Source organism: Chamaea fasciata, unplaced genomic scaffold (assembly GCF_029207755.1).
Source record: "Chamaea fasciata isolate MVZ Bird 193981 ecotype frontalis unplaced genomic scaffold, bChaFas1.0.hap1 SCAF_3, whole genome shotgun sequence".
In the NCBI taxonomy this organism is placed as follows: domain Eukaryota; kingdom Metazoa; phylum Chordata; class Aves; order Passeriformes; family Sylviidae; genus Chamaea; species Chamaea fasciata.
The window spans coordinates 85068415-85080597 of record NW_027094088.1 but is presented as its reverse complement, the minus strand read 5'-3'; the positions used below and the strand labels follow the sequence as shown (position 1 = coordinate 85080597).

General features: G+C 39.7%; 1 protein-coding gene across 2 annotated transcripts in view; it reads right to left on the bottom strand.

Moving 5' to 3' along the window:
• Positions 1-881: 881 nt before the first annotated feature.
• COL9A1 (collagen type IX alpha 1 chain) overlaps positions 882-12183 on the bottom strand; it is a 63114-nt gene continuing 51812 nt past the window's right edge. For both annotated transcript variants that reach the window (XM_066180541.1, XM_066180542.1), the window contains 6 exons: positions 10705-10737; positions 7869-8015; positions 6629-6683; positions 5514-5702; positions 2613-2690; positions 882-1420 (listed from right to left, as the gene is read on the bottom strand). In XM_066180541.1, the coding sequence (XP_066036638.1) occupies positions 1236-1420; positions 2613-2690; positions 5514-5702; positions 6629-6683; positions 7869-8015; positions 10705-10737 (687 nt within the window). In that variant the 3' untranslated portion in view covers positions 882-1235. The remainder of the gene's footprint in view (positions 1421-2612; positions 2691-5513; positions 5703-6628; positions 6684-7868; positions 8016-10704; positions 10738-12183) is intronic.

Sequence of the window (12183 nt, the reverse complement as noted above, 5' to 3'; positions counted from 1 at the left end):
AACTTTTCGTGTTATATTACACGTTATATGCAAAATGCGGAGCTCCAGGGATCTTGTTATTTCTCTCTGTTGTCACATGGCATCAGGTCAAGGGTTTGGAAAATGATCAGACAGCTAAGGGCTAGGAGAAAAATCAGTGCTTAGCACATAAGTGTGCTTAAGCTTGTCTTGGAAAATTTGGAGAGCTAATAATGAAAAGAAATGAAACAGCATAGGATGGTTTCATTGTTTTCTCAGAGAGAGAATAAACGAGAGGTAAAGTCAAACCAAAAATAGTTTAATTTATACAGAGAGGAATAGAATATCCACATTGCACATTTTCTGCTAAAAACTGAGTATCTAAAAAAGGCAGCTTGGGCCATCTAATGGCTGCCTTCTGGCTGTTCTGGCTGTCAATACTGAATACTACCATATATTAAAAAATTACTTATTAATTTGGCAGTTTTTAATCTTTTAGAGGTAACATACCTGTTTCTAGGACTTAAAGTTCTGATGACAGTGGCCACTAGCCTTTTATTTTAATGTCACATATATCAAGGCAAGCTGCAATGGGCTTCACATGGAATTAGAAATGCAACACAAATTGGAGTAAAAAACTGAAGAGGTAATTCCACATGGGTTATTCATGGCAACCCCGTGATTGTACCTTTACAGATACTGGCAGCATAAACAGTACCAGGGGTGGCAGGTTTCCATAAGAACCTCCCACCTGGGTTTCTGTGACTGAATTGAAGAGCTGAAGGAGGTTTAGCATATTCTGTGCAAGACACATGTACAATGAAGTGACTGTGCATGAAGGGTATGTGCTAGAATTTATTTTATAAGTATGAAAGAAAAGCTACAGCTGTAGTAAATAAAACTATCCTTTTTTATTTGGCGGCTGAAGAAGTTATTTCACTGTACACCATACATAGGAATTAAGTAGGGGAGGAGGAAAAATCACAGAAACTCTAGTAAACAAAATCAAAAATAAAAATAAAAATAGACAAGTACCTTTTATTTCCCCCCAAAAGGAGAAGGGAGAAGGCATCACCTGTGTATTTCTGTAAGCACCATTGTTCCAGCTTGTGTTGCTAAGTACTCCTTTTGGAAGAACATACAACCACTGTGTTAAAAATACCTTACTGAAACCTTGGTTGGAAGGTTTGTCCGTATCTGCATTTCTCCGTCATTCGTTACTTTGTCCTCAGCTGTCTGTGCAGGATGTAAATTGATGCCGGCACACGGTGGCACTCTCAGGGCCCTTTCATGTTCTTCCCTGCTCTCTGTCCCGCCTGCACCCTGCAGGACGCCGGCTCGCAGTACCCGGGAGGGCCAGGAGGGCCAGGGGGACCGGGAACCCCAGGCTGCCCGGCCACCCCAGGGGGACCTCGGTCACCGTCACGGCCTTCCCTGCCGTAGCTGGCCTTGCCTGGTTCACCTGCAAAAGTGGATGCAGGTCTAAACGTGGGCAGCATACGAATTAACATTTAAACAGAATTAGCATCCTGTCCTTAAGAGCTGTATGAAGACGGTTTTTCACTGCTCTCAGGGTATTCCCAAGAAGGGTGCCAATTTACAGGGACAATTTTCCTCTACCTGACACCCAGTCTGGGATTACACAGCTGCAGCAATGAAATTTCAGTCCCAGTGCTCTCCAGTTGTACTAGTGCAGGTCTGCTGCTGCACAAAGCTCTGCAGGGTACTGTACTCAGGCAACCCTGCTGCCAATACCTAGGGCAGGGTAGATGCTACTTGCTACCACAGAATTTCATTAGCTGTCCGGAAAAAGAAATACCTTCCCCCGCCCCCCCCCCACCCCCACCCCGCCCAACTCAGATTGTTGAGGAAACAGATGTAAAGATTGGAACTGCTGAGCACTAAAGTAGTTTTTACTTCTAAATCTTCAATGAAAAAAGGAAAAGTGGTGAATTCAGGAAGCCTTTTCCAGTGATAGATTTCTACAGAAAACACCTCTGAAATACACAGACATCCTCAGGATCAGTAAATACAAAACGTTTGTTTTCCTTTTTCACCGGAGAACACATATGAGTAGATCATCTTGCTATATAAACACAGAAATGTGCTGTAGAAATATATGTTTATGTTCATTCGCTGGCCACTAGAGGCCAGCTGTGCTTCATCCATCAGCAGGAACCTCCCCTGAAGCCATGTCGTATAACACTGCAATTAATTACCCCAGATATAAAATAATATCCTAAATTATGACTGGAGCTTTTGAAGACTGCTGTGTCTGCCAGTGAGATAATTTGGAGTTTTTGGCCTTTTTTAATTCATCTTTATATATAATGTGTATGTAATATATATAAAAGATATATTAAAAGTGGCGATTCCTATTCATGTGTGTAATTGCCTCTCTTTTTTTAGTACTTTCTTTACGTTTTTTCTAATCTTTCTACACTGACATAAATTAGGAGGTAGCTTTTTGCTTTTTAGTTTTTAAGTCTGATTTCTGACTGAATCACCACCTATAAAGTAAAAATTACAAAGCACTGTAATTTTGGAGTTTATTGCTTAATGGACTCCTTTTATCTTTTCAAGGCAGCTTAAAGTATCAGTTCTGAGTAGATTTTTACCATATATCTTCTTTTTCCTCACCCTTTTATATTTACCTGGAAGACCTCTTGGTCCAGGATAACCTTTCAGTCCTCTGCCTGGAAATCCTCTTTCACCTCTTTCTCCTGGTTCACCTAGAGCAAATTCATGAAACATTAGTTACAGTCTGCCTGGAATATCATTTTCATCAGTAAATTCCCTTTCAGAAATGAACAGTTAATAAGCAGAGAATTCAGCTGGCTGTATATATTCTTAGCATCTTTCAATAATGTCCTGACACATAACTGTGTAAAATGTTTGGAATTTGACTGGGTTTTTTACCCATTTGAGTCTCACTCAGAAGCAGACAGACTGTGGGGGAAAGAAACCACCTAGAGCTGGACATAAAGTACCACATGAAATATATGTCACAGCCAATATAACGGGAATAAACCAAAGTCCCAGGATTTCAGGATATTTGGGATACAGACTGAGGTTACTGGCTTCTGCAAAACCATACAAGCTCAGCTAAGAAGTAAAAATTCTCATGTGTTAGTCCTCAAGACAGCCAGTGCAGAGGAGAAAAAACATGGCTGTACAGATACAGTATTCTGTTGATATTCCCATAAGGCATTGTTTTACCTTCACAAAATAATTTTTTTCTTATATAATAATGTCATGGAGACTTTCCTTTGGTAAACGCTCAGAGTTTCTTTAAGCCCATATCTTGCTCCAAATCTGAATCATCTTAGTAAGACGAAGTTTTTTTGTTGCTGGGGTTGTAAAGTTCATAGTCTGTTCACTGCCATGTATACCATAACACTAATTTTGAATACCTTATCTTGTTTGGGGTTTTCTTACCTTTTTTTTTTATGCAATTTAAAAGTCACAAGTTTATTCCTATTAATATTTAACTGAACTTTATTTTATGCTTCTATACTGTCTTGTACTGTGGTGAGGTAAGTAAGAATAGACTGTTGGGTTTCTGGCTTGCCTAGAAATGGACAGCAGAAAACAAGGAAGCTGTGCAAAGCAACACAAGAGTCAGTACAAAAGTCCAGGTTTTAATAAAAGATGCACACATCCTACTAAAGGAGGAATCTGATCTCCATGCTTCAGATTAACTAGTCAACATGGAGATCCAGCCTGTCTTTTTAAATACAGCTATTACAAGTCCCAGTTCAGGTTTCCCATATGTACTTCTGGTTTTTCCAGCTACTTAACACTGCGAAATAGTGTTTACTCCTGTTTACCCCAAATGTCTCCCACCTTTTACTTCTGTTTCTGAACAGAAGTAGTCCTTCACTACCCCAGATTGCTCATCAATGTAACTAAATCTCCTTCCTTGAGGTACTTCTTTTTGACTCTGCCATTGTTGCTGTTGTTAAAATCACCATTCCTTCGTATCTTCTGCTGTGCCTTGGGTTACACTTTGCTGTGTCACTATCTCCTATTTATTATGACCTTTTTTAAACTATTCTCAACATCTTTTCCTGTCCCCTTTAATCACATGTCCAAGTACCCTTTTCACCTCACTCCAGTCTCAGACAACTCTCCAAATGAATGGTGAAAATCAGGGTGATCCCCGTGACTCCTGTGGAACTCTGGTAAGTACCAGGAACTCAGAGTGAAGCACTGAGAGTTTTGAGGTTGGCTGCCATGTACCATCATTATAGCTCTTGCACATGACAGCATTCACCACTTCCCTTGTATCTGTACTGGTATTGCAAGGCTTACTCTAAGGTAACTCAGAAGTTGATGAAAGTTATGATTAGGTTTTTATTAGTTATGGCAAGTATTTTTCTTGTTTTGGTGGGGTTTTCTTGCTCTGTTTATTTTTTTCTTTTAATATTAACACAGTGTAGCCTGCTGTGTGTTGAATCAAATTTTGCATATCCCATACATCACCTTTGTATTTCTGTTTTTTGTTTCTTAGATGACATTACATTGAATTAAAACAGCAACAAAGCTCCAGAATGATGCTGTTAAGTTTTGCTTTGTTTGTATTCTATTCCTTCTCTCAAAGGTTTTCCAAATTTTACTTTCAAATAAGCCTTGAATCAAAAGTAAACACTCTACTCCAGCAACAGACCAGCTTTGTGCAAAAAGACAATTTTTAAATAAGACCTTCTTTTTGGAAAACAAATCAAAACCACTGCTGAATAGAAACTAATACATGCATGGTAGTTGTAAGACTGTGCAGAAAATTCTACCCTGTAATCCTCTGAAGGAGAATAGAACCTCTCAGTCACGAACAGAAAAGATTAGCTTAAATCAAAGATTTTGTGTAAAATGTAAATCAATTTTTTATTATGGATTTGTCCTTTCCAAAGAATCAATAGACTCTGCCACCTGGTGAAATTATGTTAAATGGCTCAAGTACAATACACAAATAAAAAGGTAGTTTATTATCAGTCCCTTGTAATGTGATAAACTGGCTGCGCTTAGAAAAGTGGACTAGATTTTAGTGAAGTAATCTCACTGCTTACATCATCCCTTGGGACCATGAATCTTGCAGAAGTTAGGTCAACAGCCAGGCTGAATGAGAACAACTGCTGGAATCACATGTAGTGTTTGTGATCAAATGACTTCTACAGCATGAGAAAGGACAGGCATCTGCCTTGAACTAGAAGGAAGCAGCTGAGTCAGAGGCCTTCTATTGACTCTCACTCTCATGGCCTTTTGAGGTTTTGTGGGTTTTATGTGCTAAAAAGCACATAAAAAGCACTCTAAATAAGTCCTGCTAAAGCCGAGCCAATGAGCCCTTTAATCACTGTGGTAAGTGACACAACAGTTACAGCAAACAGCTCACATTCCTAACTTGGGATCCTTTTCGGACTTCACATGTGTACAGCTTACATCCACAGCCTGTAAACCAAGGAAGGGGGCAACAACAACAACAAGACTAAAACAAACAAACCCCAAAAAACCAAAACTGAAGCAGTCACCAAGTGAAAGCTGGTTGGAGAATTTCTTACCTTTAGGACCTTTACGCCCAATCTCACCAGGGGGACCTTTAAGGCCAGGCAGGCCACGGGGGCCAAGCTGTCCTGGGAAACCATTTTCACCAGCAGGTCCTGGAGCACCTGGTGGCCCTGGTCGGCCAGGAAGACCTGGAGCACCAAATTCTGGCCTCCTAAGGCTGGCTGCCAGCTGAGCTAATTGTTCTGCAAAGAGTTATGGAGTAAGTGAACATGAATGAAGAGGTTCCCATGGCCACTGAACAAGAATGTATGTTCACAGCTGCAGATTACACTACAGCACCTTCCTTTTTTACATTGTTATTTACAAAGTTTATTACATATAAGGCATATATATTATAGAATAAGATATTTATCCTATTTATCATTTTTTTAAAGAATACCCTGTTGAGCAGTATGAAGAACAGTGACAACTACTGAAAATTTTTAGAACATGAGCACCAATTTCATTCTATAAACTATTAACATTACAGAGGCATAATAACCCAAAAGACATCTTTAATAGCAAGGAGTGAAAAATTGGTTATGTGTTTACCGGGCAGCATAAATTTCTCAATTTAGTAAAATCCATGCACCCAACCACATTAGAAAAGCTTCAGATTTGTGTGTGTGTCAAGAATTCAGCAAATTAGGGTTAATTTAGAGTATCTCTGAATTGCTTTAATTTTAAGGTATGTTATCTCCAGAAGCCTCTCCCTGCATTCCTCTTCTTTTCACCTATTTTGCACAGTTTGCTTGCTGAAATCTAATTGTGAATACAAAAAGCTAAAAAACTTTCAGTGAAGCTTGTACTTTTATGTATACAAACACAGCAAGTGATTTGAATACAAAACGTATGCTTTTCACGCAACTACTCTGGTCAATGGCCTGCTTACCACAGCAGTAGTGTGGAATCAACAGGCAGTTCAATGAGGCTAAAAAATACCTATAAATAAGGGACTTCCTCATACTGTGTCCACATTGGCATGTGGAAAGATTTTCCACCAGGTCCCCCGCTGAGGCCATGCAATTTATTCTGAGTAAGCATGGGGAAAATCTTGGTTGCCTCCACAGAAACAGGTGATCCCAATTTAAATGCACAAGAAACATCAAATACTTTTTAGCCTATTTACCTTGCATGACTCTTATGCAAACCTGCTTAATGTGCTGATCGCTTGGTTCTTTCCCCTAGAATTAAAAAAAGAGAGTTTTAATAAAACAGTTGATGTCACACTAACATTTTATGAGTGTGCCTGATGTGAAGAAATGCTGTCAATAAACAGTTGCCACTGTTTAACCCCAGATGGCAAAACACCACACAGCTGCTCACACCCACGGAACAGGGGAAGAAAAAGTTGTTTAATAAATGGAAAGTAAGAAGAAGTAGAGGAAGGGGTAGGAAAAACGGGGAAGAGGAAAAAGACGAAGAAAATAAAATACAAAAAGACAATGATAATGCAAGCAGTACAGATTAAAGCAGTTGCTCACCAGCACAAGTTTTCCTTGGTTACATGGCTGAGCATGATGCCACATGGTATGGGATAACCCTTTGGTCAATTATGGCTAGCTCTCCCAGCTATGCCCCCTCCTAATTTTTTGTGCACCTCCAACCTACTCACTGATGGTGCAGTGTAAGGAGCGGGAGAGGCTTTGATTCTATGCAGTGTTCATGAGTAACTGAAACATCAGAGAATGGCTTGGCTTGAAAGGGACCTTTGAAACCATCTAGTTCCAACCCCTCTTGTCAGGGTCTCTTTTAACCTGGCCTTGAACCCTTCCAGGGATGGAGCATCCACAACATCTCTGGGTGACCTATTAGTACCTCTCCATTCTTGCAGAGAAGAATTTCCTCCTAATATCTAATCTAAAACTATGCTCTTTCACTTTAAAACCATTACCCTCACTCCTGCTCCCATCAGTGTGTTATAAAGACTATTTTCAGCACAAATCCAATCCATAACCTCATACAAGCCACAGTGAAGAAATTTAACTGTATCCCAACCAAAGCCGATCCATGAGTCACTGAAAGGTGTCCCAGCTCCTGCAAGTGCAACTATTCCAGCTGATGCCAACTTAACTAGCAAGGTAAAGCCTGAGTGATGCTCCTTTCTGTCAAACAAAGTTTGGTTTCGTGCATACTACAGGGGTGGGGTGGGCATAAGAAAACAGAGCTGAACTGTAAGCTGGGGGCCCAAGGATGTAGCTGTGTACAGCCCAAGATTGCTCTGGTGTACCCCTGTGTCTGAGGAGAGGCACACAGTACTCCAGACTGCTGTGGCACTTCAGTTTGGCATGTGTACGTGTAAAACAAGGAGTGGTGTGAGTGAGAGATAAAGGTTCAGAGGACATTAGCCACGTGAAAACAATACTTACAGCTGGACCTTCACTGCCAGGCAGGCCCGGGGCACCCTGCTCACCAGGCAAGCCTCGTGGTCCAGGTGAGCCTCGTGGCCCTTCCATGCCAGGCAGTCCCCGACTTCCCTCAGGCCCACGGGAACCAGGGTCTCCAGGATTACCAACCTGACAAAGAAAGAGAGGAATTTCAATGGACTGCTGTATTAGTGATAGACTCATTCTGACATATCAAAATTGTGACAGGAGCTATTCACAAATGCAGCTGTTAAATAGATTTTTTTTTTTTTTAATAAGCAACTGGAGTCAGTAGTTGCGTGATTTTTAAGAGGTCTGTTTTCTTCACTTACAGGGGAGAAATGGAAAAATAATCTATTCTACCAAAATAGGTAAATTAGAATTAATAGTGACATGCTCAAGATGGCTCTCTGCCCTCATGTAAGGGAAACACAGAACATTTCTAGACATTAAATGTTGCTTAAGGTATGAAAATTCCAGCTCCCTTCTTGCTCCAAATGCCTTTCATGTCCTTCTGTAGAGAGTACGACTATGTGAGCCTCTGCTGTGTAGCCCCAGGCTGTTTGGGAACACACAGTTTTGCTTTGTTTACTCTGTCAGAGCCAGAGCTAGTTGTAGTGCCTACGCTGGAGTTTGCTGGCAGAGGGGGAGGAAAATTGACAAACTGCCTGAACAGATGCAGTGCCACCCTTATTTCACTCAGGGAAGGAGTAGAAATCTATTCCGGACCCTGGGGAATGAAAGGATTGATGGAACTATGTCAGTATGTCCACTTAGGCACACTGAGTAAACAAAGCTATAGCTTCTGCTCCAGTAAATTTACTAAGAGTTATTAAATATCAGGCAGAGGAAGACCTATGCCAGCAGGCACCTCCGAATTATTGTATTTGGTTTGAGTGGCAATGTTCTCGTAGCAGGGAGTCTACAGGGGTGGCTTCTCTAAGAAGCTGCCAAAAGCTTCCCCAATGTCCAGCAGAGCCAACACCAGCCAGCTCTGAGACAGACCTGCTGGCCAATGCCAATGCCAAGCCAATCAGTGATGTTAGTAAAGCCTCTGGGATAACATATTTAAGGAGGAAAAAACTATTGCCCAGAAATAATTGCAGCCAGAGAAAAGAAGGGTGACAACATGTGAAATGAACAGCTCTGCAGACACCAAGGTCAATGCAGGAGGGGGAGGAGATGCTCCCCTTTTGTTTTACTTCCCATTATCCTACTCTGACTCTGACTGATAATAAATCAGTTAATTTCCCCAAGCCTGTTTTGGCCATGACTGTAACAGATGAGTGATCTCTCCCTGGCTCCTTATCTGGGCCCTTGAGGTTTTTGTTGTATTTTCTCTTCCTTAGTCAGTTGAGGTAGGGAGTGGCAGTGTGGCTTTGGTGTACACCTGATGTCCAGTCAAGGTCAAAGCACCACAGGTGCTTTTAATACAAGTTAATTTACTCCTATTATTCAATAGTAGTAAAAACAAAGAAAAATAACACACAAAAGAAGAAAAAATGCACACCAAAAAAAAAAAAAAAAAAAAAAAAAAAAAAACACAAAAACAAGCAGCCAAAAAGAAAATCCTGCATAGTCATGACTTCCCAAATCTACTGGGAAAAAAAAAATAAGAGAGCAACACCCACTGGCAGAGATGCTAAAGAATAAATTACTTAGCTGTGGTATCAGTTAAATCCACAAGGTGGAACCATTTCGGTTCCAGCTGTGGTGCATCCCAGACAGCCAATGGCTGCCCCTGTCAGAACGAAACCCAAAGAACATGCTTCGATAGATACAATAAGACAAAATAATTGTTTTTATGGACTATGCAACTGGGAAGCCGTCATTCCTTTCTTCCCCAGCCTGGTGAGTTTTCAGGTTCCCAGACAGACTACATTCCTGTGAGGGGACTCACTGGGATGACAAGCACTTTAGGCTTTCATCAAGACAAGAGGATTTGAAAAATCTAGGTGGATAAAATTATGGATTTCTCTTCTAATCTATCTCTTCCTCATGTCCTTCTTGCAGGATCTTCATCAGCAGTAAACACTCTTTATCTTGGATTTGCTTAGCCCAAAAGTTACCCAGAGCACTAATAACACAAGCACAGGATTTTTTTGTTATGCTCAGCCTCAGTTCCCCATAGGGAGAACTGTTGGTATTTTAGTATCACAGATCATACTGCCAGATGCTGTAACAATCCAACTCTTCGGTGATGCTGAAATGAAAGGATTAATTCAGCTCCCCAGTTATTTTTTTATGTGACATACAAGATTCTGCTCACCTCTCACATCAAAGTTATAATTTTGCAATAAAACAAAACAAAATAAAGCACAATAAAAATAAAATACAATAATAAAATAAAATAAAATAAAATAAAATAAAATAAAATAAAATAAAATAAAATAAAATAAAATAAAATAAAATAAAATAATAAAGGAAGCTGGGCCATAAATACTTCTGGTTTCACAGACATCACAATCCTGCTGCCAGGTTTTTAACAGTGGCCTGCAGCCACTGCACTGAGCCTCCTTTCTATCCAACACCTACTGTACAAAGGGTGCATTCATTTTCTTTTAGAAAAAACTTTGTTGGCCAGAAAACTGCTGCTGAATGATGCTTCTCTTTTATGGAGTTAGAATCCAGGAAACTGATTCCTTTTCTAAGCTAATTCATTTTAATATTAACTGTATTCAAAATTAAAACAGAAGTAAAGCTGCTACAACTCATTCCATTTAACTGTGATAAAGAGTTCAGCTTGTTATTTTCACTTTTCTTTCCTTAAATCAGAAAACCATCTGCATGATCTACTAGATCTCTGTATTTCTGTAACAATGCTATTCATTATACTTACAGCTCCCTTTGCTCCTGGTAATCCCATGTCACCCTAAAAAGAAGACAAACTGTATTAGAAGGGAGTTTCCTTACCACAGACATTACAAATGCAGTAAATGTGACACAATGTTTTCTCAATATAAAAGAAATTTCATATATTTAGTTGATTTATGCAAAATTGCACCACAAATAATTACAATTCCTTTGAGAATAAAATCCTTGAGGGTGTTTTGTACAATTCCTTTCTCAAAAACTTTTTTGTAAGGTGCAAATGAGAAAACATGTTTGTTATAATCAGTTTTGCATTGCTTCTCTTGGAATGAGACACATGGCTCTAACCTCTCAAACACAGCTACACCACAGGAGAATCTTAGCTAGAAGATTTCTTGGAAACCTTTAGAAGAAGCTTTTTTTAAAACCAGGATTTTCTAGTTTCAATATAGTGACAGACCTAAGGATATTGGTGCTGTGTTAGTGCTGAAAAAAAATGCAACAGAAACTACCTAAAGTTCTGTGAAGAATCTAAACTCCTACAAGTTCCTGTTCCCAGCAATCTTTCTCCTGGCTTCAACCATACCAAAATCCCTCAATCACCTGACTGAAAATAGCAATCCCACTGTTCAGGAATTTTTAGATTTTCCTCTCTGGAAAAAAAAAAAAAAAAAAAAAAAAAAAAAACAAAAAAAAAAAAAACCCCATTCAAAATCTTGTAATCACCTGTGAAATATATTAGCATGGAAACACTGAAGAAGCTTAGACTAATTTCTGTAAACTGTACTTTCCCAGTTCTTAAATGTCATTGGTGAAATAACTGGTTTCCAGTCAAAGGCCTGTCTGTTAATGAATATGTCATAATTGAAACAGAAATAACTGTTATCCATTTAACACCAGCCTAGCTGGGAGCACACTTAAACAACCCATAATATTGCTTCCTGGGAATCTGCAGAGTGATTGTAATGCTCATTTACTGGACATCTAGCTCACTAGATGTGGGAAAAAACCCATTCATTTCCAGCACACAACCTGGCCACTATTCTTTGAATAGGGAGCTGTTTACTTCCTCCAGAAAGATCAGTTCTGGCTTTGCTGGATGGGGCCCCATGGGAGCCACTGGACCAGTGGGTGTCTCTTTGGCAGGGATACAAACCCTTTTTTACCCAAGGGCACACGACCTGGGCATTACCCACGTCAATTCACAACATGCCATACTCCTGCAGCATACAGATAGATAGACAGATATAGATATATATATATAAATATAATATGTACATATATATATATATATGCAATATCACAATGCCACATCCTCTTCCTGGTCCATTTTTCCTCTAACAGCCAGTTGCAGATCTTATTTTCGATGAGAAAGTCAATACAAAGTATTTCCTTTAAGTGTGAGTCATTAAGGATATTTACTGACTCTCCTCCTGTTTCACCTGAATGAAACTACTTACTCATCCTCACTGCCTCAAACACCAAGAATTTCTGTGCCTGTGCATGC